The sequence below is a fragment of the Scyliorhinus canicula genome, chromosome 13 (assembly GCF_902713615.1).
Source record: "Scyliorhinus canicula chromosome 13, sScyCan1.1, whole genome shotgun sequence".
Lineage (NCBI taxonomy): Eukaryota > Metazoa > Chordata > Chondrichthyes > Carcharhiniformes > Scyliorhinidae > Scyliorhinus > Scyliorhinus canicula.
This window is the reverse complement of record NC_052158.1, coordinates 31,068,388-31,094,840: the sequence shown is the minus strand read 5'-3', so window position 1 is coordinate 31,094,840 and position 26,453 is coordinate 31,068,388. Positions and strand designations below refer to the sequence as shown.

The 26,453-nt window shown below is 45.8% G+C and overlaps 1 protein-coding gene across 1 annotated transcript in view; it reads left to right on the top strand.

The window, feature by feature from the left end:
• The window catches only part of LOC119975536 (complement C4-like), a 166,382-nt gene that overhangs the window by 16,770 nt on the left and 123,159 nt on the right, over positions 1-26,453 (top strand). The window contains exons 6-13 of the mRNA XM_038815328.1: positions 3,046-3,128; positions 4,649-4,736; positions 7,557-7,662; positions 10,645-10,774; positions 14,267-14,382; positions 18,752-18,910; positions 23,861-24,052; positions 24,373-24,567. Coding sequence (XP_038671256.1) covers positions 3,046-3,128; positions 4,649-4,736; positions 7,557-7,662; positions 10,645-10,774; positions 14,267-14,382; positions 18,752-18,910; positions 23,861-24,052; positions 24,373-24,567 — 1,069 coding nt within the window. The remainder of the gene's footprint in view (positions 1-3,045; positions 3,129-4,648; positions 4,737-7,556; positions 7,663-10,644; positions 10,775-14,266; positions 14,383-18,751; positions 18,911-23,860; positions 24,053-24,372; positions 24,568-26,453) is intronic.

Sequence of the window (26,453 nt, the reverse complement as noted above, 5' to 3'; positions counted from 1 at the left end):
GGTCAGGAGTGGGGATGTTTTCTGATAATTGCATATTGTTCAGTTTTTGACGGAAAAGAAGCTGCTTGTGTCAGCCTGCACCAAGACCTGGACAACCTTCGGCTTAGGCCGCTCAGTGGCAGGTTACAGTGACTAGGCAGCGATTATTGCCCAAACTAAATATTGTACGCCTCGCCCTGTCATGATCAAGCGCCTTGCCGTCGCTGACTGACACCAACTGGGGCAGACCATTGCCCAGTTACTCACTGATTAACCATATAAAGATTGTGACTACAAGAGCAGTTTGTCTCAAAAATGCCTTGCATAAACTAAACTTAACGCACAGCATTACATTGGCCTTCTTAATTGCATGTTGCACCTGCATGTTAGCTTTTTGTGACTCCCGCAAGGGAGCACTTCGATCACTCTGCTCCTCTGAATTCTGTAATCGGTCTCCATTGAAGTAATATCCTGCTTTTCAAACAACTACATATTTTCGAACAACATACTTCATCTGCCAGATTTCTGCCTATGCCTTAACCTACCTACATTGATCTGCAGCGACCTCATGTCCTCTTCAGAACATACTTTCCTACCTATACTTGTGTTGTCTGCAAATTTAGATGCATGCATTCGCTCCCCTCATAAATTGTAAATGGTTAAGGCCACAGCACAGATGTCCCACTGAATCTCATTCGTCACATCGTGCCTGTTAAAAAAGACCAGTTAAGCATATTCTGTTAACCTCTCACATTCCATAGATCTAATTTTTGCCTTTAAGCATATATTTCTATTCTCATTTCCCTCTTGCACCTTTCTACGCACATATATGTAACACTTAAGTGCTGCAAATATATAAATGTTTGTACAATATGTATTTATATACATATAATGTATATTTATATGTGTGTGTATGTGTGCATATAGTGACGAAAGAGAAAATGCTGGAAAATCTCAGCAAGTCTGGCAGCATCTGTAGGGAGAGAAAGGAGCAAATGTTTCGAGTCCGATGACTCTTTGTCAAAGCACATAGTGTTCATATAGTGAACAAGCCATCAACCGCTGCACCTAATTTGATGTGGGTGCATGGACAATGACGTTAATAAGGGCCTGCCAGGATTTGGACTCAGTGACAATGAAAAAATAGAAATATAGTTCCATGTCACGATTGTGTGCGACTTGCAGGGGAACATGGTGTTCCCATGCAGCATGTGGTTTTGAATGACATATAAGTTGCTACCGTGCATCTTGTAGAATTGAACTACAGTGGCAGTTCATGCGACAGCTCACTACCACCTTTTAAACAAACATTAAGCATCAGCAAAAAATATTGGTCTAGACAGGGTGGGGCTAACATCTGTTGTGTAGACTGTTGTTGAGAAGTTAGATTAAAGAGTAGACAGTAGAGAATTAGTGCCGAACAGATAAGGAGAACCTTCAATTCAGGAAAGGTAGATTATAACGAGAAAGGAAAATTATATGAGAAGGATGCATGGGCCATGGCTAATGAAGGAGGATAAAGATGCATCAAATTGTAAGAAGAGGCGCACAATTCTGCGACGATTAGTGATAGGTCAAAGATTTGGCAGACTTAAAAATCAGCAAATAACAGCAAAAGGGGACTTAAAAGGTAGAGTATAATAGAAAGCTCGCTAGAACTATGAAAATAGTCGCAAGGGTTTCTCCCATTATTTATAAAGGAAATGAATAATTAAAGATTGCGTTCATCCTCTAAAACATTAAAATGGAGAATTAATCATGGAAAATAAAAGAATGATGGGAGTGTTATCAGCACATTTAGCAAACACGCATATGTCCTCTTCGTCCAAGATGTATAGATATTGAGTGATATAGATTAAATATAGATTATAGTTGAGGCCCCTGCACTGATCCTCGTGGTACTCCACAGTCCACCAAGACAGATTACCAACCTGGTAATTACTCATTTAACCCCACTCTATTTTTCTTGTCATCGAATTGATCTCCTGTCCATGCTGATATGTTCTCAGAGAGCAGTGAACATAGAACATAGAACAGTGCAGCACAGAACAAGCCCTTCGGCCCTCGATGTTATGCCGAGCAGTGGAGGCTGGGTTGTTGAATATTTCTCAGGGTTAGATAGATAGACTCGTGGTTTAAAAGAGCGTGAAAGATTACAGCGATTTGGTAGGAAGGTAGAGGTGAGGGAACATGTTCCCCATGTCATGGGGTGGAACCGGCTATTGGGATCAAAATGGCCTACTGCTGCTCCTAATTCGTATGTTCGGAAGTTTATCACACCTCCGCTCATCAATCTTTACCGAAGGAAGTAATGGAAGATTAGTTGTAGTACGAAACGGCCGACCAATAAATGGTCACCTGCTTGTCAGGCGCTGAAGAAAATCAATGTGACCCCAGGGGATAACAGCCAGAAATATAATAGACATAAATTCGCATCGCAAGTTAGCAAACAGTGGCCGACCCTCCCCCTCTTCTCCCCCTCCCCCTCCTCCCCCACTCGTCCCCTCCCCACCCCCTCTACCAACCCCCTCCCCAAACCCCCTCCCCCTCTCCCCCTGCCCTTCCCCCTCCCCTCCCCGCTCGCCCCCCCTACCCCATTCTACCCCTCCACCTCCATCACCCTCCCCCCCTTCCCCCTGCCCTCTCTCCCCTCTCCCACTACCGCCCCTTCCACTCCCCCCGCTCGCCGCCCTCCCCCTCTCCCACCCCTCCTCTCCCCTTTCCCCCTCCCTTACTTCCTCCTCATCCCTTGCCCTCCTCCCTTTCCCTCTTCACTCACCCCCTCACCATCCCCCAGGTCGCCCCTCTCCTCCACTCTTCATCCTCCTCTCCCTCCTACCCCTCCCCTTGCTCCCCCCTCCCCCCGCACCCTTTCCCCCTCTCCCCGTTCCCCACCGCTCTTCACCCTAAAATGGTACACGACAGACGGTGAGTGCAATAACTCCGTCGAGCGTTTCTATCTTATACACGTAACTTCATCACTTATTTGCACAATGGATGCATGCCCATTGTAAGATAAAGCCAAGATATACAATGAACCATGTTCCGTGTACCTTTCCTCAACAGGCCTGGAAATTGGAGAATTGAGGTGCAGTTTGATGGTTTCCCAATGTCGATGGTATCTGCACAATTTGAAGTCAAGGAATTCGGTAACCTCTCCACAGTTACAATTCAAACAAAAATGCATGAACCATTTTTAGCTCAAAAGTACTCAAGTTACGTCGGGGTGGCTTAAAAATACTTATGAACTTAGCAATTGAGCCTTTTTTCCCAACCAGTATACATTTTGTAATCGTTTACAGCACAGAAGAAGGCCATTCGGCCCATCATGTGCACGCCGGTCAACAAAGATCTGACGGCACAAATCTAATTTTCCAGTGCTTGGCTCACACCACGGAGCATATGGCAGCGCAAGCGAATAAAATGCTTGTTAAACGTTTCTGACTCAACCACCCTTACAGACAATAAGTTCTCGACTCCCACCATCATCTGGGTGACAATAAAATCGCCAAAAATCCCTTCTTAGCCTTTTACCTCTTCGCTTAAATCTATGCTACAAGTTTCTCACTCCCTCGTCTCCTGATGGAAAAGTATCGTGCTACCACACTGTCCTTAAAGTGAAGCAAGGGTTCCACTAAGCCAAACGGTTCTCTGGCTCTCTACATTGGTGTGTGGAGATGGATGCAGAGTCACTGTTTGGAGTGTAAAATCCCCATATCAATTTCACTTTCTTCCGAGAGAAAAAAGAAGGAGACACGGGTTCAGCTAACTATGTACGCCTCGACTGATTTGCCTTTGCATTGTGGATGGTGTGCCTCCTGATATGGCTAGCGACCTGATCCGTCTAGATTACTTTCGGTATGAACAAATTAACGCCAGAATTGGAGATGCAGGATTAAAAATCAAAACGCGGGCGAACAGCAAATGGTACCTGCACTGTTATACAAATTACATGAATGGAGTGTGCGTTTTAAACAAATAAGGCCTGCTGTGTTGTAGCCGTATGCTTTGTTAATTGTTACCTACCTGTTTTTTAGTCCGCTGAGTCATGATGCCGATGGCAGATATTCTCACACTATTGGGTTTAAATTGATGTTCGTGAAATTTGACCGGAATTTCATTGAAACTAAAATTAACATGTCAAGAATAAGGTTAATGGCGTATCCTATGCAGCCTGCATGTCATTTCCCAAAAAGGGTTAGCCAAAATAACCATTTGAACCCCAGCAGTGACATTGCCAGTGCGATTCATGTGGTACTTCACAGTAAGATGCTGTCTACTGACCTCATGGGAAGTGAATTGAGTTGGGGGACATTCGGCTGGCCATCTGGTACCGTTCGGTTTCAGAGTGTTGTAAAATATTACTATTAAAACTCGTAACCTTGTGGGTAATATATGATCTGAGGAACGTAAACTCTGTGCACGTTTTCGTGATGAAACGGGGGTTTCCGGTCTCGCCGGCCACAGGACCGGAGTTCGCACCTAACCCTCCTCCTATCCCCCACAACCACCCTCCTCCATTGGCCCACACCCTTCAACCGAGTCCGAAATTGACCTTTTGCTTATCTGTCCTGCATTCGGTGGGACCTGAAATTAAGGGTTCTGTGGTCCATTATGTTTAATGGCTTTGCATCTGCTCGGTTATGTTTGAATGAATCATTTTTCTTAGTTCTGCCCAGTTTCAAAGTCGAGGTGAAGGCGGAGGAAATGTTTTATCTGATAACAAGGGATGCGTTCAAATTCGAAATCTCGGCACGGTAAGTAAGGTAGTCTTCTGCAATAAAATAGTGCAAATAAAACTGCTGCCATTGTTAGTGATACTTTTGGAACCGAAATGGAAGTTGCCTTTATGAGGTGCGTCCAATTTTCACCACTGGTTTTAAAACAGAACAGCATGCTGAATTGCCTTCTGTTAGATTTCTTAACTGTTCTTAGCAAGTGAGAACTTCTGGAAAATTAGCATTCACTGCCGTCACACAGACACACTCACAAACACACGAAATCACACACATACAAAAACACAGCCACACTCAAAAACACATACAAACCTGCTCAAACACAATCGCAAACACACACACAGCAAAACACATTTACACACATACAAATATACACACAGTCGCTCTCCGTTGCACTCTTCACCCCACTGATCTCTCTCTTTCGCTTTCTCGTTCTCCCCTTCTAAACCTTCTCCCAAATAACCAGCCTTATGGCGTTTCTTACACCCTGCGTCGTCCAAGTTTCGTTTCTCATTCCCAGCATCTCATTTTATCGCTTAGTGCCAAATTCTGTCTGAATGTTCGATGAGGAAGCTCCAGTTTACTATATCAATCACACGGAATTGTTGCAAACCCTTGTCTTTTGTTTTGTTTTACTATGTCTATTTTATCCCAAGGGCTTCCCTTTATTTTATAGTGATATGTCGGTGCTTAATCAGGTGGAACAATGGCAATAGGCTGCTGTCTGTCCAAGTGAATAAGATAATGGGGAATATCCTCAGATTTCTTTCTACACTGTTCCATATGAAAGTCTAATTATTCTGATATGCAGTCTGCTCTCCCAGCCTATCCGCTTAAAGACATCACATTAACTTCATTGAAACCTACTTGTGACTATTATTATTACATGCAACTAACTTGTTAACGACTGCGGTGTGCTTGCCCTGACCAATTGTTTTAACCATATAACTATATTTGTCTTTTTTATTTAAATACTCCCCAGATTATAAGACATAAAACGTTACTCATTTCAGTCCGGCATCAACTGAATGCTGATGCAGCCAGTTGGGGATAATCGATCGGACCAGAGCGTTTTTTTATTATTAAATTGTAATTGTCTTCCTGGTAACTGATTTAGACGGCACTCAGAACCACCGAATTCTAACGGTGCAGAAGGCAACCCTTCGGCCCGTCGTGTAGGAATAACAGCAAAAGCGATTATTATTTAAATGATAAAATATTAAAACATGCTGCTGTGCAGAAAGACCTGGGTGTGCTAGTGCATGTGTCGCAAAAAGTTGGTTTACAGGTACAACAGGTGATTAAGAAGGCAAATTGAATTATGTCCTTCATTGCTAGAGGGATGGAGTTTCAGACTAGGGAGGTTATGCTGCAGTTGTATAAGATGTTAGTGCGGCCACACCTGGAGTATTGTGTTCAGTTTTGGTGTCCTTACTTGAGAAAGGACGTACTGGCACTGAAGGGTGTGCAGAGGGGATTCACTAGTTTAATCCCAGAACTGAAGGGATTGGAATACGAGGAGAGGTTGAGTAGACTGGGACTGTACTCGTTGGAATTTAGAAGGATGAGGGGGCATCTTATAGAAACACATAAAGTTATGAAGGGAACAGGAAGGATAGATCTGGGCAGGATGTTTCCACTGGCGGATGAAAGCAAAACTAGGGGGCATTGCCTCAAAATAAGGGGAAGTAGATTTAGGAATGGGTTTAGGAGGAACTTCTTCACCCAAAGGTTTGTGAATCTATGGAATTCCTTGCCCAGTAAGGCAATAGATGCTCCTTCATTAAATGTTTTTAAGATAAAGATAGGTAGCTTTTTTAAGAATTAAGGGATTAAGGGTCATGGTGTTCGAGCCGGAAAGTGGACCAGAGTCTACAAAAATCAGCCATTATCTCATTGAATGGCGGAGCAGGCTCGAGGGGCCAGATGGCCTACCCCTGCTCCTAGTTCTTATGTTCTTATGTGTTTGCACTGGCTCTCCCAATGAACATCGTGACTTCGTGCCATTTCCCTGCCTTTTCCTTCCTTACCCACTGCACATTGTTTCTATTGCAGTAATCATCGATTGCTCTCTTGAACGATTCGACTGAAGCTGCCTCCAAGGCCCTTCCAGGAGTTGCCTTCCAGGCCCCCACCACACGCTGTGTGGAATCATTCTCCTCGCATTGCATTTGGTTCTTTTGCAAATCATTTTAATCCTCCCCTTTTATGAGCCGGAACAGTTTCTCCCCATTTAATCTGTCCAGCCCTCTCCTGATTTAGAAAAACTCTATCAAATCTCCTCTTAAACTACTTCTTCTCTCCAAGGAGAACGTCCCAACTTCTCCGAGCTGTCCCCATAACTGACGTTTCTCATACCTGGAACATTCTTGTAAACCTCTTCTGCACTCCCTCCAATACGTTCACATCCTTCCTATAATGTGGCGCCCGGAACTGTACACAATATTCCTGATGAGGTCTAAATAGTGACTTTTACATGTTCGGCGTACCCTCCTTGCTCTTGTATTCTATGCCCGTATTAATAAAGCTCGGAGTATTAGATGCTATATACCCTCCAAATACTATAATGTGATTTTTCGCAATTCAATTTTCTTTAATGTAACAGATCCGTTCACTGTTGTAGAACTACACCATCAGGCAGGAAATGAGGGACACTTTTGCCCTATTGCTAATCCATTTTGAAAAAATAGCATCCCATTTACCTGGCAGAGATGAAAGGACTAAGTAGAGACGAGGAAGCAAAGTTGAACGTTTTGTCTCTGTTGCTCCAATAGACGCACATCATTGAATTGGCCATTTAACTTTCAGTCAGTATGTCTATCTGTTGATCATTCTTTAAAGGCATACATACGGCAAGAACGTGGAAGGGATGGCTTACGTGCGATTCGGAATTATAGGCGAAAGTAACAATCACACCTACATCCGCGGACTGGAACAGCAACTGCAGGTGAGAATATTCCCATTTCCCCCTTCAGAGTAGGGCCCTGAGCAGCAGTAAGTACTTTATGAGAAATAAAAAAACCATTATTACTGGCTTGTCCCAATGGATGAATGTTGAAATTCATTATGCTAGTGTTCGACGGTAACACTGTCGCACTTCTCCGTATCAGCTGACTGTATGCTAAAACCAACATTCTTGTCTTTGTTACCCTTTCAAATCCGATGATCTCAGACTCAAGGGGCAGGATTATCCGTCCCGACAGGACAGTTTTCGGGTGCGGCCCCGCCGGCAGGGGGAATTCTCCAATCCCTCAGCCGTCCAATGGAGATTCCCATTCCGGCCAGCCCAAGCCATTGTGGAATCCCGCACAAAATTGGTTAATACAAAGTGATAGTGGGGAGCTGTAATCATGTGGAATAAGTGAGAATTCTGAAGAAAAATCACTTTTGTGTTTCAAGCCTTCATCATATGAAATGTATGGACTTGCAACACCGAACATTCAGGTCGCGAGATTGAATACGTCCCTGATATGCAGACGCGTGATTGTGAAATGAAATAAGTTATAAATGGAGTTAGTAGACGTATGCGCGCGCACACATATCACACACAAAGACATACACAGAAACACTCACAGACTTGTCTCACACACACACACAAACAACACAAACACGACAAACGCAATATACACTCATACATCCAATACAGTCGCGCGCACGGTAACAAAGCACAGTTCGATTCCCGGCTGTCTGTGCGGAATCTGCACATTCTCCCCGTGTCTGCGTGGTTCCTCCGTGTGCTCTGGTTTCCTGCCACAAGTCCCGAAAGACGTGCTGTTAGGTGAATTGGACATGCTAAATTCTCCCTCTGTGTGACTGCAGTGTAGTGAACAGGCGCTGGAGTGTGGCGACCAATTGATTTTCACAGTTGCGTTAAGAACATAAGAACGTAAGAACTAGGAGCAGGAGTAGGCCATCTGGCCCCTCCAGCCTGCTCCGCCATTCAATTAGATCATGGCTGATCTTTTGTGGACTCAGCTCCACTTTCCGGCCCGAACACCATAACCCTTAATCCCTTATTCTTCAAAAAACTATCTATCTTTACCTTAAAAACATGTAATGAAGGAGCCTCAACTGCTTCACTGGGCAAGGAATTCCATAGATTCACAACCCTTTGGGTGAAGAAGTTCCTCCTAAACTCAGTCCTAAATCTACTTCCCCTTATTTTGAGGCTATGCCCCCTAGTTCATCTGTCACCCGCCAGTGGAAACAACCTGCCCGCATCTATCCTATCTATTTCCTTCATAATTTTAAATGTTTCTATAAGAGCCCCCCTCATCCTTCTAAATTCCAACGAGTACAGTCCCAGTCTACACAACCTCTCCTCATAATCCAACAACTTCAACTCTGGGATTAACCTAGTGAATCTCCTCTGCACACCCTCCAGCGCCAGTACGTCCTTTCTCAAGTAAGGAGACCAAAACTGAACACAATACTCCAGGTGTGGCCGCACTAACACCTTATACAATTGCAACATAACCTCCCTAGTCTTAAACTCCATCCCTCTAGCAATGAAGGACAAAATTCCATTTGCCTTCTTAATCATCTGTTGCACTTGTAAACCAACCTTCTGTGACTCATGCACTAGCACACCCAAGTCTCTCTGAACAGCGGCATGCTTTAATATTTTATCATTTAAATAATAATCCCGTTTGCTGTTATTCCTACCAAAATGGATAACCTCACATTTGTCAACATTGTATTCCATCTGCCAGACCCTAGCCCATTAAATTCCAACGAGTACAGTCCTCTGTAGACTGGGACCCTAGCCTTTTGAACGTAAGCCTGTTTGTGACACTGATCAAGGTTATTATAGAGTCATAATAACGTCGGCCCAGCTTGTCCATGCCGCCCAGTTTATATCTCTAAGCTAGTCCCACTTGCCAGCATTTGGCCCATATCCCTCTATACCCACCCTGCCAATGTAACTGTCAGCTGCTTTTTAAAATACAAGCTTGTACCCTCCTCTACTGCTGCCTCTGGCAGCCCGTTCCAGATGCTCACTATCCTCTGTGTGAAGAAATGTCACCTTTGGTCTCTTTTGTATCTTTACCCTCGCACCTTAAAACTATGGCCTCTAGTTCTAGATTCCACTGCTTCCACTACTTAACTTCCATTATGAAAAGATGTCGACTATCTACCTTATGCACCTCATTATTTTATAGACCTCTTTAATATCACCCCTAAGCCTCCTATGCTTCAGGTAAAATAAATTCCAGCCTATCCAGACTCTCCTTATAACTCAGATCATAAAATCCTGGGAGCACCCTCGCATATGTATTATTGCACACACTCTCTATCACGCACACAGCCCCCACACATGCCACAGAAATACAGACATCTCACACATACATACCTCACACACGCGATGCAGACACACAGATCAGTCACTGACACGCCTCACACGCTCTCTCGCACAAACACACCAGACACATACATATAAGCACCACTCACACAAATACACACACAAAATGCATATAAATCCAACTTGAATGGTGGTACAATATGTACGATTGTCCGCCCATTATATTCACTGTCTGCAACTTAATTCTAATTGCTGCCATTGAACAGCATATCAAACTGTAGATAACGGGTAGCTGATACAAAATCTCCTTTCTCAATCGCAATGCACATTTCCAACCAATTGTCTTTACTTGAGCACACCTTCTTCGACTTTTTCAGGAATGATGTTCGATTATTATGCACATACCTCCCCTAATTTGCGCAGTATTAACCGAAATTCTTTGTACGCCGATTTTACCAAGGATTTCATTCAAGAAGTTTAAGCGTAGTTTATAGTAATCGCCACAGCTGCAGGCCGGAGCACACGACCCGGTGGCACTGCGCGGGTACAAACAATTTGGAAACATTGAAAGCAGTCAAATGCACTGACGTATAATGGATTCCTGTGAGCATTGATTCTTGCTTATAGATCAAGTTCGGAGTTGTGGTGTCTTCCCTGAAAAGAGAAATGCTATTAGAAAAAATGCAAACATCAGCAGACTTGAGTAGTCTCGTTGGGCACCATCTCTACATGGCGGTGACAGTTTTTGAAACATCCAGTAAGTGAACTAATTGCAGTTGTATCAAAATGTGGACGCATTTTTCAAGAGTTATGCCCAAGATGTGGGGAAGACGATGAGGTCACATTCCCCATTGTTCCTTTCACTCATTAGTCGTCGACATTCTGACGTTGCCTCGCCGATCAAAGCAAAACGGTGGCATGTTAGTAGTGTCAATTGGTTGGTAACCCAGAAGTAATGCTTTGGGGACACGGATTCGAATCCTGTCCCCGTAATTTAATAAAACCTTAAAAGAATAAAAAGAAAGCATTTTAAAAACCGTTTCCATTGTTATCAGAGCTCATCCGACTTAGGTGTGATTGCAGATGCAGAATATTGGAGCAAATGGTCTGCCAAGTACTTCGTTAAAGGATATTCAATGCAAGCTCGCCAGAGACGCCCATACGACTGAATTAATATATAACTTCTTACAATCGCTGGCCATTTCTACTAATTCTGGCGTTAAGTTGGTCGAAATGCAGCTGTCATAGAAGATCCGATAGTTAGCAGATCAGCTGCCTCCCTTGCTCGAGTGGAAAAGGCATCACTGTGCTGGGACAGAGCGCTTTCCGACGGCACAGGAGCAAGAGCAGAGGATCGATGGGCACAAGTCGGGAAAGATTTGCCATCCTGCCGATGTATTTTCCTGATTTAGGGAGGCAATGAAACCGCGGGACGTCAGAGGTAACAATATCTGGTTGATTGACACTGCCACATTACATTGAGTAGAATGAGCTGGTGAGACGAGTCGGGTTGATGTATATTCAAATCAATTGCACAGGAGGGGAGAGTTTCAGATTCCTCTGGCATTAGGGCCCATTCTGGAGCAGGATGCATCTCCAAATTGGCTGGAGCAAATAGGTCCACGCGAATACTTTAAGTCGTTGTGTAGGGAGGGAGTTAAACCAGTATAGCAAGAGGTGGTAATGACTTTGAAGCATTCGACAGGATAGAAAGGAAGTTTCGAGTCAAACATTCTAAGATTAAAGGTTAGAGAAAATACAGTAGGCACCACACGGGGAGGAAATCCGAGATCAGCTACGATGCGTTTGGAGAGCATGAACGTGAATGGACAGAAGGTGGTCAGTAAATTTAGTAAGCTATAGATTCGAGTAGTCACGTTGTGACTTCGAGGCGTGGCACAAACAGGAGGTGCAATGTCCATTTAATGAGACTTTTCACAATACATTCAGGAAAGCTGAGAATCGAACATGGAACATACAGTGCAGAGGGAGGCCATTCGGCCAATCGAGTCTGCATTGACCCACTTAAGCCCTCACTTCCACACTAGTAACCCATCCCCGTAACCCAATAACTAATTCTAACATTTTTTTGGTCACTTATGGCAATTTATCATGGCCATTCAACCTAACCTGCACGTCTTTGGACTGTGGGAGGAAACCGGAGCACCCGGAGAAAACCCACGCAGACATGTGGAAACATGCAGATGGTGACCCAGCAGGGAATCGAACCTGGGACTCTGGCGCTGTGAAGCCACAGTGCAATCCACTTGTGCGACCGACCAGAAATCAATGAGGGGTTGTTAAGAATCTTTAAAAGTACTATTACAAAACTAGAAATAGAGGAAGCATCAGAGGATTCAAGAAAAAATACATTTAGCTCTCATTAATGAATAACATACGAACTACTGCTCCTTTGGGTGCAAATATAGGCCAATAAAGAGTGAGAATAAGATAGAACAAATTTACAGTTAAATTGCTGAAAGATGCAACAACTTTAGAGTATTGATACTAATGGACATAAAGTATTCAAAATGGATTGAAAAGTTGGCGGTGTGGTGGAAAATGTGCACAGGATCTCCAAAAGAACCCATAGGAAAACCTTATTCATAAATTTGTTTGCAAACAATGGAGGCTTGGGACTGACCACAAATCCTTTGAAAATCATGCCGCCATTTCCATCTCCGCAGTTTTCCCAAACGGAAGCCTCTTTTCCAAGATGCTCACGGAAGACTATGCTGGGAGACCCGTTGTTTCGTATATCCGGAAGAGTTTTTTGAGACCCCTGACGAGTGGTGTCAGTGCAGCTTCTAGCTGGTAAACATTGCCGCCACAGCTCGCCTGTGGTTCTCAGGTGGTGGATGGGCTACCACATCAAGCGGCCTCTCTGCCCTGTGATGAACTCCACATCCGAATGTTACATTGATATTTTGGACAGAGTTGCTTATGAGTGAAGTTACAAATGACAACGAGGAAGTAGAATATTTAATATTTCATGACGAGGAGGTAACTAAATATTGGATAATCTGGACAATGAAGAAGGAGAAGTGAAATTGGGATGGATCACTTGGCAACAAATTAAACACTTCAGACAGAATAATAAACATATATGATCCTATCGATTCTATGTATCCCTTCCTAACAGCACACTGACTTTGCCGACGCCTCAAGAACTGCAGCGGTTCAAGAAGGCAACTCACCACCTTCTGAAGCGCATGTAGGAATGGGCAATAAATGGAGGCCTAACCAGGGACGCCCACATCCCATAAATATTGTCTTCAAAATCAATCTATCTATCTCTCTCTCTCTCTCTCTCTCTCTCTCTCTCTCTCTCTCTCTCTCTCTATCTATCTATCTATCTATCTATCTATCTATCTATCTATCTATCTATCTATCTATCTATCTATCTATCTATCTATCTATCTATCTCACATTTAAAGTTAACAACTGTTGTTATCTATCTATCTATCTGTCTGTCTGTCCTTTGGCACCGTAGTACAGTGGTTAGCACGGTTGCTTCAGAGCACCAGGGTCCCAGGTTCCATTCCTGGCTTTGGCCACAGTCTGTGCGGAGTCTATATTTTCTCCCTGTGTCTGCGTGGGTTTCCTCCAGGTGCTCTACTTTCCTCTGTCAAGTCCCGAAAGACGCGCTTGTTCGGTGAATGGCTATTCTGAATTCTCCCTCCGTGTACCCGAACAGGCGCTAGAATGTGCTGTCTAGGGGCTTTTCACAGTAACTTCATTGCAGTGTTAATGTAAGCCTACTTGTGACAACCATAAATACTGTTATTATTATATCTATCTCATGCTCTCTCTCTCTCTCTCTCTCTATTTTCTGGCCCTCCCGCCCTCTATCCAGGTCTCCATCCGTCCATCCCACCTTCCTTCCCTCCATCCAACCATCATTAATCCTCACTCCCTTCCTCCTTGATTTCCACCCTCCTTCCATCCATGTACCCGTCTATCTAGCCGTCCATCCAACCATGCCTCCTTCCCACTTTCCACCCTCATTTCTTTCATCCCTCCCTCCATTCTTCCCTCCTTCCCTCCGTCTGTCCAACCATCTATCTATCGATCCACATGATGTCCTTTCAATTTAAACACACTGACATCAATTGTCCGCACGACATTAATGATAATCTCCCAGGAAAACTTTGGTGCATTATTTTATCTCAAGTTAAATAAAATATAATAAATTAAAGCAAAATAAATCCAGAAGAAAAAATGAATTTATCCTTCCATTTCCCTACAGGTGGACAAATGGAGGAAGTCGAACTCAGAAATATTAAGTTTGTTTCCTCACCATATTTGATCGATTTATCAAGGACAAGTGGCTACTTCGTGCCCAACTTTCCATTTACTGTGCTGGTAAATATCGATACAGCGGGTTGCAACAGTGCGTACAGTCGCCCGGGGATGTGTGACTCTTCATTAACCTGTGCGATTTGAGGGGATGGGACGTTTCGGCGTGGCCAGTTCGGCGTGGCCGATTCGGCGGGGCCAGTTCGGCGTAGCCGATTGGAATGGGACGTTTCGGCGTGGCCGATTCGGCGGAGGAGTTTTTCGGCGGAGGGACGGAAATTTATTTAAAAATCTATGCTAGCGCTTCCCATTGAGAGTCTACTGGGGGCGGGGGGAGAGGTCAGACCCCCGTAGACTCTCAATGGGAAGCGCTAGCATAGATTTTTAAATAAATTTAAAACCCCCATCGTGGATCTAATTAAAACAGTGTCAATTTCAGCGGCCGGAGAGGGAAGCTGCTCTCTCACTGAAGCAATCAGCGGCCGCTGAAATTGACACTGCCTGCTGCTCTCTCTCTCCAATCCAAATCAAGTTTTAATGTTTCTGATTGGAGGGAGAGAGCAGCCGGCAGTGTCAATTTCAGCGGCCGCTGATTGCTTCAGTGAGAGAGCAGCTTCCCTCTCCGGATCAAAGTGAGCCGGCCGCTGAAATTGACACAACTGACAGTTGGGGTCCATAAGCTCCCCCGCGGAGCACCAAACCGGGTCTGACTTTATACAGCCGGTGTTACTGAAGATATTGTGACTTTACACAATGTGTTAAGTCAGACAGCAGTGTAGATCACTGGGCAGCTGCTTCAATACTTTCAGTAACACCGGCTTTCTTTAAGAGTTTAATGTTGGTGCCTTTCTTTAAGAGCCATGATGTGGAGATGCCGGCGTTGGACTGGGGTGAGCACAGTAAGAAGTCTTACAACACCAGGTTAAAGTCCAACAGGTTTGTTTCAAACACGAGCTTTCGGAGCACGGCTCCTTCTTCAGGTGAATGGAAAGGCTTGTTCCAGAAATGTTTATATAGACACAGTCAGAGATGCCCCGGAATGCGAGCACCTGCAGGCAATCAAATCATCAAAGATGCAGAGAGAGAGGTGACTCCAGGTTAAAGAGGTGTGAATTGTCCCAAGCCAGTTCAGTCGGTAGGCCTCTGCAAGTCCAGGCTTGTTGGTGGGGGCCGAATGTAATGCGACATGAATCCCAGATCCCGGTTGAGTCCGCATTCATGCATGCGGAACTTAGCTATAAGTTTTTGCTCAGCAATTTTGCGTTGTCGCGTCTCCTGAAGGCCTCCTTGTAGAATGCTGACCCGGAGATCAGAGGCTGAATGTCCTTGACTGCTGAAGTGTTCCCCAACTGGAAGGGAACAGTCCTGCCTGTTGATAGTCGCACGATGCCCGTTTATTCGTTGTCGCAGTGTCTGCATGGTCTCGCCAATGTACCACGCTTCGGGACATCCTTTCCTGCAGCGTATGAGGTAGACTACATTGGTCGAGTCGCACGAGTATGCGCCGCGTACCTGGTGGGTGGTGTTTCCACGTGTAATGGTGGTGTCCATGTCGATGATCTGGCATGTCTTGCAGAGATTACCCTGGCAGGGTTTTGTGGTGTTGTGGTTGCTGTTCTGAAGGCTGGGTAATTTGCTGCAAACAATGGTTTGTTTGAGGTTGCGCGGTTGTTTGAAGGCCAGTAGTGGGGGGGTGGGGATGACCATGGCAAGATGTCCATCCTCGCTGATGATGTGTTGGAGGCTGCGAAGAAGATGTCGTAGTTTCTCCGCCCCAGGAAAGTACTGGACGACGAAGGGTACTCTGTCAGTGGTGTCCCGTGTTTGTCTTCTGAGGAGGTCGGTGCGGTTTTTTGCTGTGGCGCGGTGGAACTGTTGATCAATGAGTCGAGCGCCATATCCCGTTCGTACGAGGGCATCTTTCAGCATCTGTAGGTGTCTGTTGCGCTCCTCCTTGTCTGAGCAGATCCTGTGTATACGGAGGGCTTGTCCATAGGGGATGGCTTCTTTCTTTAAGAGACCCGGTTTGGTGCACAAACACGATATCTGAGGCGGCTGGAAGGAAAAGATACAAGAAATGGGCAGCACAAACATTTTGCGACTATAACTAATTTGACGCCGAAACGTCCCTCCGCCGAAAACTTCCTCCGTCGAATCGGCTACGCCGAACTGGCCATGCCGAATCGGCCACGCCGAACTGGCCACGCCGAAACGTACCAAACCCGCGATTTGACGCAGCAAAATTACCATTATTAACAGGCAGAAAGTAAACGTTTTCAAAAGTCCCGTAACCTTTGTCAACATGGCCCACTTTTGAAGGCATAAACCATGGAGCCCCACTTGGAATTTTAACAGCACGACGCGTATTATACTATTAACATCCATATCAGACGACGATTTCTACCTGGCATCGCTTTGCCGTCAGCGACCATCTAATGTTCCTACCGATTTTGTCAATGTAGCGTTAATTGGTGCTGCATTCTAAACAGGATTGTACTGTCTGTGGTCCGGGTGCCCACAGTAAACTCGTTTAGTATTGGGCTTGGAATTTCGACAGGGCTTCAGGAACTCAGAGCTAAATACAAATGTGAGGAAATGCATTTTGGAAGGTCTAATACAAGTAGGGAACATACAGTGAATGGTAGAACCCTCAAGAGAATTGACAGTCTGAGACATCTAGGTGCAGGTCTACAGGTCACTGAAAGGGGCAGCACAGGTGTAGAAAGTTGTCAAGAAGGCATACGGCATGCTTGCCTTCATTGACCGGGGCATTGAGTATAAAAATTGGCAAGTCATGTTGCAGCTGTATAGAACTTTGGTTAGGCCACACTTTGAGTATAGTGTTCAATTTTGGTCGCCACATTACCAGAAGGATATAGAGGCTTTAGAGTGATGCAGAAGAGATTTGACAGGATATTTCCTGGTTATGGAAGGCATTAGCTATGATGAGAGGTTGGATAAACTCGGGTTGTCCTAACTGGAACGACGGAGGTTGAGGGGTGGCCTGATAGAGGTTTACAAAGTTATGAGGGGCATAGACAGGGTGCACAGTCAGAGCCTTTCCCAGGGTAGAGGGGTGAATTACCAGGGGCAAAGGTTTTTTTTTAATAAAAGTTTTTTATTGGGTTTTTGAACAAAGTATATTTGCCGTTATGTACGCAAAATAGAATATATATGTACATTGAAGGAAGGGAACACGCACAAAAAACTAAACAAACAACAAAAAATGTTAGAATAAAATAACTGGTAGGGTATTATTCGCTAGCTCAACAACAGCATCACTGTAGAATTGGCAATGTTGTTTCTAACACGTAAATAGGCATCTGTTTGTGGTGGGGGGAGGAACTCGGGAGGTACATATATATTTGGGTGCCAGAGAAACAATTACCGAACATTACAGAGGGCAATATGCGAATGGATCTGGTGTTGGCGCTGTCGCTTGCTTCTCCCCAACGGTTCTTGTTGCCGTGGGGCACATGTTTAAGGTGCGAAGGGCAAGGTTTAGAGGAGATGTACTAGGCAAGTTTTTTTTTTACACAGAGGGTAGTGGTTGCCTGGAACTCGCTGCGAGAGGAGGTGGTGGAAGCAGGGACGATAGTGACGATTAAGGGGCGTCTTGACAAATACATGAATAGAGCGATACGGACCTCGGAAGTGTTGAAGATTTTAGTTTAGACAGGCAGCATGGCCTGCGCAGGCTTAGATGGTGAATGACCTGTTCCTGTGCTGTACTTTTCTTTGTCCTTTGTTCTTTGTATTCTGTTGAAGTTCAGTGTGAATCTCGGGATCGGGAGGCCTTTTAAACTATTCATCCTAGACTTGTAATCAGGTTCCTTGAAGGTTACAGCGCCACATTGGCAAAACGCCCGAACCTTTACTCCTCTCTAGGTATGAATGTTCCAATTAGACCAATATGACACTGAAAGGGAAAAGGAGGTTGCATTTTTATATGACGTTAGAGGGGAAAGTGCAGCGGTTTCTTTAACGACCCAATAATGAAGAAGGCACCATCACTGTGTAATGTGAGCAGTAGGGGCTGCTTAGCACACTGAGCTAAATCTCTGGCATTGTAAAGCAGACCAAGCACGGTTCGATTCCCATAACAGCCTCCCCGGACAGGCGCCGGAATGTGGCGACTAGGGGCTTTTCACAGTAACTTCATTGAAGTCTACTCGTGACAATAAACGATTTTCTTTTCATTTCGATAGTCTATTGTTTGCAGCTGGTGATTCATTCATAGAATATTAGTTGTAGAAACTCAGCGCAACGTGACCCATAATTAATCTAAAATAGGCTGATGTCCCATTCAGATAAATAAAAATAGGGCTATTTCAGTTAGTATACCAGAACAACTACCGTAATCCTCGTCTCCCGTCTCGCTGCAGAACTTGGTGATGTTTGTTCGGTTTTTCCCAGCTCTCCTTTTGCCTTGCAGGTCCGGGTAACTTATCCTGATGGATCTCCTGCCTCAGGTGTACCTGTTATGTTAGAAGGAACTCAACCAAGCAATACGCATTCATTCAATACGCAAAAAGACGGCCGTGCCCAGCTAACAATGCCGTCCCCCGCGAATACGGAGGCTTTCGACATTAAGGTAGGAAGGAATGTTTCTAATTGACGACCGCAAAGCTGTCGGTTCATTGGGTTAAATGAGATAGAATGCGGGAGGAAAAACATAATGTAAATAGATCGTCGTTACTCAACCTCTGAGCTGAAAAATTCTCAATAAATTTTGAATAGGAAAAGCGCATCGTCCTCAATCACGAATGGACAGTATGATTTATTAGGAACTAAAAGAGAGCCTCAAAGCATTTTTGCTAAAATTAGCATTTTAACTGCAACAACATATACTTCGATACCCTATGCCATTTCATTCCTCCAAGATTTCTTGCATGACGGAATCTAATCTATTTGTTTCATCTTTCTTGCATCAACCCCCGAACATCCCGCCGTCCTATGCTATATGTATCCCATAGTTCCAGACCTGATTTTTGAGTTAATCCCCTGCAATGTAATAGACTGCATTCCACCACACACGCCGTCTCCGTCCATCTTATTAGCCCTTATAAGCAGTCCCTCATCCAGCCAGTATAACGTTGTTGTTGAGCTCTTCTTACTTACAGGTCCACAACACATCAGTGGTGAAATTGATATCGGCAGTGCAAACAAATTATTCACATTTTAATGTCAGGTCGTCCATTGTTCCGATATCGTCCTGCCCATGCTATTCTCGTGTTCTCTTTCTAAATCTCTCACGACTTCTCCATACAACCCCTCAACCACCATTCTCTCTGATACCAACCTCATACTCCATACTCCTGAGACATCACTCCAATACATTTACCTCTCCGACAACTTCCCCCCAACATCATGTCCCCCCAATGTGCCACCCCTTCCCATTCATTTCCTTTCCCTTTCTGCCTGATTCCTGGTTTTACCCCTCCTACGCTACATCTCCCATGCATGCCCCCATTTATGGAGGTCCAATATCCCAGAGACCTCATTCCCAATTTGTTCCCCAGCCACATAAGTTCACATGGCACTCCTCTATCCATTCCCATTTCGCCTTCCGCTCTGCTATGTGCCTCCTTGATTCCCACATGTCATTACCCGCTCCTCGCCTCCTGCACCCAAGTCTTCGCTCCTCACCTGCCCATACACACACGGGAAAGAAGGCAGTACGAGGTGAAACCCAGATACGAGGGGCAGAATAGACCTTCGCTGGTTCCAAGGATATTGATAGAGGTTGGGGAGCAAGCTCTGATTCCAAACCGGTCTATTATCGAGATCACGTCGGCTGGACACAAAACTGTTTCTGCTCTTCCCGACTCCAAACAATACTTTTGCCATTCTTCAGTACCGCGAAACGCCCAACTGGAGGAGAAGCAACTCATCTTGCGATTAAGCACGTTACCATCTTCTGGATTCAACAAATTTAGCCTTTGATCTTTATCCTCCATCGTGACTCTTTTTTTGCCCATGTGTGTCCCGATGCAAGCCCTGCCACCACCGAGTCATCTATCACCTGTCCTGAAGTTTTGCTTTCACCGAGTACTAACCTTTGTTTCCCTATTAAAATATTATTCTCTTTTACCTCTATGTGACTGCTAGCACATTGCGTGGTCTTTATCACGACCATTAACCCCCTTCACACTGCCATTAACGCTTTCCATCTCGTTCCCTACCTTGTTCTAATGGCTCCTCTCACCGACTATCTACTTTGCTGACTCCGCTTCAACCCTCAAATACGGAATAAAACCCATCACGTTCTTCCCTCCCTTTAGCTCTAAGAAGAGTCATAACGAATCACAAGGGTGGCCCTGTCTATCTCTCCACAGACCTGCTACAGTTTTTTTTAGCATTTTGGGTGTTTTTTAATTAGCAATTTATACTGCATGAGGAAAGTGCGGATTGTTGCCACTTTTCCGGCACTGCATTGGTATTTCTTTTAAAAATATATTTATTCAAGTTTTCAAAAGATTTTCAACAACCACCCCCCCCCCCCCCCTACAGAAACAAGAAACAAGAACACAACGCGCAAGAATTATACATAGGAGTTCCTCAAAATGCAATAGCCCCCACATAACAATAAGAACACAGATCGGGAAACTCCCCACTCTAACCCCAACGCCACCCCAAGAGAAAACTCCCTCCCCCCTCCCCCTCCCCTGTGTTGCTGCTGCTGACCTCCTCCTAACACTCCACGAGAAAGACTAGGAACGGTTGCCACTGCCTGAAGAACGCCAGCACAGACAAACTTTATCCTCTCCAACTTGATGAACCCAGCCACGTCATTAATCCACTAGCCTCCAAGCTAGGGGGCTTCGCGTCCTTCCACAGTAACAAAATCCTCCGTCGGGCTACCAGGGACACAAAGGCGAGAATACCGGCCTCTTTCGGCTCCTGCACTCCCGGCTCATCCAATACCCCAAATAATGCTATCCCCCAGCTTGGCTTGACCCGGGTGTTCACCACCTTGGACATAGTCCGCGCAAAGTCCCTCCAGAACCTCTCCAGCAAGATATCATCCTCCCTCGCTTCATTAAAAGTTCTCACTGGCAACGGGCCCAGCAGGTCCATGTACTTCCTGTAAAATTCAACCGGGAACCCTTCCGGCCCTGGGGCCTTCCCCGCCTGCACGCTCCCCAATTATTTAACCAGCTCCTCCAGCCGAATTGGTGCCCCCAGCCCAACCACCTGCTCTGCCTCCACCCTCGGGAACCTCAGCTGATCTCTCTCGCCTCTCCCTCTTCTCGCTATGGGCCCTAATGGAAATTAGCTCCCCCTAACGACCGCCTTCAACACCTCCCGGACTACCCCCACCTGCACCTCACCATTGTCATTGGCCTCTAAGTATCTTTCGATACACCCCGGAATCCGCCCGCACACCTCCTCATCTACCAACAGTCCCACATCGAGGCACCACACCAGGCGCTGGTCCCTCTCCTCCCCAGCTCCAGCTCCACCCAATGTGGGGCATGATCTGAGATGGCAGTGGCCGAATATTACGTTCTCTCCACATTCGGGATTAATGCCCTATTCATGATGAAAAAATCTATCCGGGAGTAGGCTTTACGAACGTGGAAGAAAAGGAAAATTCCCTAGCCACCGGCCTAGCAAACTATGGATCCACACTCCGCATCTGGTCCATAAACCCCCTGAGCACCTTGGCCGCAGCCCTCCTCCTACCTGTCCTGGACCTAGAATGGTCCACTGCTGGGTCCAGCACCGTTGAAGTCCCCCCTCCCATTATAAAGCTTCCTACATCCAGATCCGGAATCCGACCCAACATGCGTCTCATAAATCCGACATCATCCCAATTGAGGGCATATACGTTCACCAGCATCACCTGCACCCCCTGCAACCTACCACTCACCATCACATACCGACCTCCATTATCTGCCACGATGTTCAGCGCCTCGAACGACACTCGCTTCCCCACCAGAATCACCACGTGCCTGCGCCTCCCGCACCCTCCAGTCCCCCAGGCGGCGGAACCCACCTCGACTCCCTCTCCTACCTCCAGCTCCCCTTTGGCAGCAGCAACACAGTTCCCCCCTCCCCCCCCCTCCCAGCTAGATACTCATCTAGCCATTTTGCTCATCCATAGCACTCCCATAAGTCAGCTGTCTTCTGCTGACCACGGCCTCTCCATCCATTCCATCGACCCCCAGGCAGAGAATCCCCCCCCCCCCACCTCCCCCTGGCAATCAGTGTGCGCTCCTCTCCAGCACTGCCCTTCCCCACCGGCCCCACCCCTCCAACTCCGGCCCCCTATTCCTCTGCGGGGCCCTGCCCCTCCAACTCCGACGCCCACACTCTCACTCAGCCCTCACATCAAATCCATTCACCCAACCCCACCCAGCACCAAACAAAAACAGAACATTCCCAAATCACAGTAAACCCAATAGGCAACCCCCCCCCCCCCCCCAACGACAAACCCTCAGTTCAAGTCCAACTTTTCAGACTGAATAAAGGTCCACGCCTCATCTGGCGTCTCAAAGTATTGGTGTCGATCCTGAAACGGGACCCACAATCGCGCTGGCTGCAGCACCCCAAACTTCACCCCCTTCCGATGGAGAACCTTCTTGGCCACCTCCACACTCCAGTCCTGGTAGATTCGAATCTTTGTATTCTCCCACCTGCTGCTCCATTCTTTTTTGGCCCATCTCAGGACAAATTTCCTGTCCATGAAGCAGTGGAACCTCACCACTACAGCCCTTGGCGGCTTGATGGCTATGGGTCTTCTTGCAAGGACTCGATGAGCCCCGTCCAGCTCCGGGGCCTCGGGAAAGCTCCCGTGCCCATCAGCAAATTGAGCATCGTGACCTCATTTGCACCGGCATCGGACCCCTCCACTCCCTCAGGGAGACCCAGAATCCGAAGATTCTTCCTCCTCGACTGATTTCCCAGGTCCTCAAATTTTTCTTGCCACTTCGTATGCAGTGCCTCGTGCGCCTCCATCTTCACCGCCAGGCCCAAGATTTTGTATTCGTTCTCCAAGGCTTTTTGCCACACCTCCCGGATCACTGCCCCTTGTGCCTTCTGCGTCTCGAGAAGCTTCTCGATCGATGCCTTCATTGGCTCTAGCATTTCTGCCTTCAGCTCCGCAAAGCTGCGTTTGAGGAACTCCTGCTGCTCCTGTGACTATTGCGCCCACGCTGCTTGGTCTCCACCCGCCTCCATCTTACTTCTCCTCCCTCGCACTTTTCGCTGCGCTTAGCTCACTTTCTTCACCGCTCCACTCCTGGTCCAATCCATCCAGTGCCGGGGGAACCGTCCTGTCACCTTCCCACACTGGGAACTGTCGAACAATTGCCGTTGGGGCCCCCTCAAAAGAGCCCAAAAGTCCGTTCCTGGCGGGAGCTGCCGAATGTGCGACCTACCTCGGCATAGCCGCAACCCCTGCATTGGTATTTAAGTACATTGGTGAAAACGTTCATAAGCCAGGTTCTTCATGGAGAAATATCCGTTTTTTGCATGTAAATGAAAGCATCCGAGGGAGGAAACCTTGAATAAAGCTTTAAATGCCTTGGTCTGTCAGGTGATCGCTGGAGATGGAACCCCTGGGAGAGAAATCGCTGAAGCAAGGAAGACTGTGCGGATCTACAATTCCAACAGCAAGAGTTACCTCTTCCTCGATGTTCCACATCAGATATTGGATCCAGGTAGCTCGTTTTCTGCACAAATATCAGCTTCCAATCCTGCAGGCAGTGGAAATGTCTATTACTATATGGTGAGTATGTTAGTATTTTGTAACTGGATCGAGCTCTATTTTTTCCCAAACATAAACTTTTTTTGAATTATAGAATAATGAACTTGTTATTTTTTTGTATTGTTCCTTTCCTGCTTTGGAGGCGATCAGCGTATGCACGCACACCGACACACACTATTACAGGTAAAATAGACGCACATACAATACACACACACATTCATACAAATGGCCTCAATAAATGCACACACATATCTGCACACATAAATATACAGGTCATCTGGGAGTGTACCCATTTTGTGGCAACGGATATTCTGATCTCGGAGTTCCTGTCCCCTCAACAGATTGTAAGCAAAGGCAAAGTGCTGGACATGGGAAAGATTGCAAAACGCGACATCACAGTTCTTCCGATCACAATGAGCACCGCTATGGTTCCAGCGTTCCGGCTAATCGTCTACTATAACACATATGTCGGAGGAAGCATAGAAATGGTGGCAAATTCGGCGTGGATTGATGTTAAGGATGTCTGTGAAGGAAAGGTATGAATCTGATAGGTAATGTGACATTGTCTTTAAATATGTATTGTCTGCATGTTACTCCAGGCGTGCAGACTGATAAGATAGAGAACAGAATGTCTCGGACTTTTAATTATCAGGTATATCAAGGTTCAACATGATATGGTCAGGTTTGTCCTGTTTGGGTGCAGAGTAGCATGAAACGTTACTGTATTTAGAGAATAGAAGAGCAGACCTGAAATAAAGCAATGAGTTCACCCTGAAAAGTTGCCATCGCTAGACCAAAGTTAAGAACTAGCTCGGGGTGTGGTTTGCTGAGGGGGGGTGCGGGGTGCGGGATGGAGTTTGGTGCTGTCTTCGGGAACCTGTTCAATTAAGCAACCTCTTTTACAAAGGAATGCGAATCCATGAAACCATAGAAAAGTCACAGCACGGGAGGAGGCCATTCGGCCCACCTTGTCCAGATCAGCTGGAGGGCATCCATGTGCCCTATCCAGTCCTTGCGCCCGGTCCATAGTCTTGCAGCTTTGAGGACTTGCGATGCAGATCCAAGAACCTTTCAAAGATTTTAGGGTCTCTGCCTCCACCACGACCCCGGTCAGCGAGTTCCAGACACCCACTACCTTCTTCACCAAAAAAGTTCTTCCTGCTGTCACCTGTATAAAGTCTGCTACTTATCTTGAAACTATGAGCCTGGTTCTAGAATTCTCCGCCAAGGAAAATACTTTTATTCTGCCAATCTATCGCTTCCGCTCATAAGTTTGTACACCTCAATCAGGTCACCCCCGCAGCCTTCTTTGTTCCAAGGATAATAATCACAACCAATCCAATCTCTCTTCGTAGCTACTCTTTTCTAGCTCTGGCAACGTCCTTGTAAACCTCTTCCGCACTCTCTGCAGAACAATTACGTCTTCCTTGTAATGTAACCAGAAATGCACACAATTTCAAGTTTTGCCTTAGTGCAGTGAATGTTGTGCATATGCATCTTAGGAAGGCATTTGGCAAGGTACCACATGGTGATTGGTCAAAAAGTAAAAGCCCATGGGATACAGGGTAATGTGGTAAACTGGATAAAAGGTTGGCTCAGTGACAGGAAAAAAAGGGTAATGTCGATGGATCCACTTGGGAATGGAAATTAGTTTCACAACGGTCGGCGTTGGGCCCCTTACTGTTTGTGCTATACATTAACAATGTGGACGTGAGCGTGGGGGCATAATTGGGAAATTTGCAGATGACACAAAGATTGGTCGTGTAGTGGAAATTGTAGCGGATAACTATAATCTCTCAAATTATATAGATGGGTTGCTGGAGTAGGCGCTATATTGGCAGATAGATTTTAACACAGAGAAGTGTGTGGTCACGCATTCAGAGAGTTAAAACAGTTAGAGAGAGTACACAAAAACACAGGTCCCAAAAGGCAACAGTTCAAGTAGACAAGATTGTAAAGAAGACATAATAAATACTGTCCTTCATTGACAGAGGTTTAGAATATAAATGTAAGGATATAATGTGGGATTTTGTCAAACGCTGTACTAAAATGCATTTGTACAACATCCACTGTACTGCCCTCACTAGCCCATATTTTCACCTCATCCAAGAATTAAATCAAATTTTTGAGGCAAGCCATTCCTTTAACAAATCCCTGCTGACCATCTCTGACTAGTCCATGCCTTTCTATCTCTCACAATTGGTTCTATGAGCATGCCCACCACCGACCTAAGACTAACGAGCCTATACTTGTTTGGAATTCCCTTCGATCCTTTTTTTAAAATTTGATTTCATAACTGCCGTATTTGCTAAACAGGTAACAAAAAAAAAAACAGGGATTGGTTGCTTCCCTGGCATCCTAATCGCTTGAAGTTGTTTTGCTTGGCTAATAGTTCGCTTGTTTCCTGGGAGAAGCAGGCTGC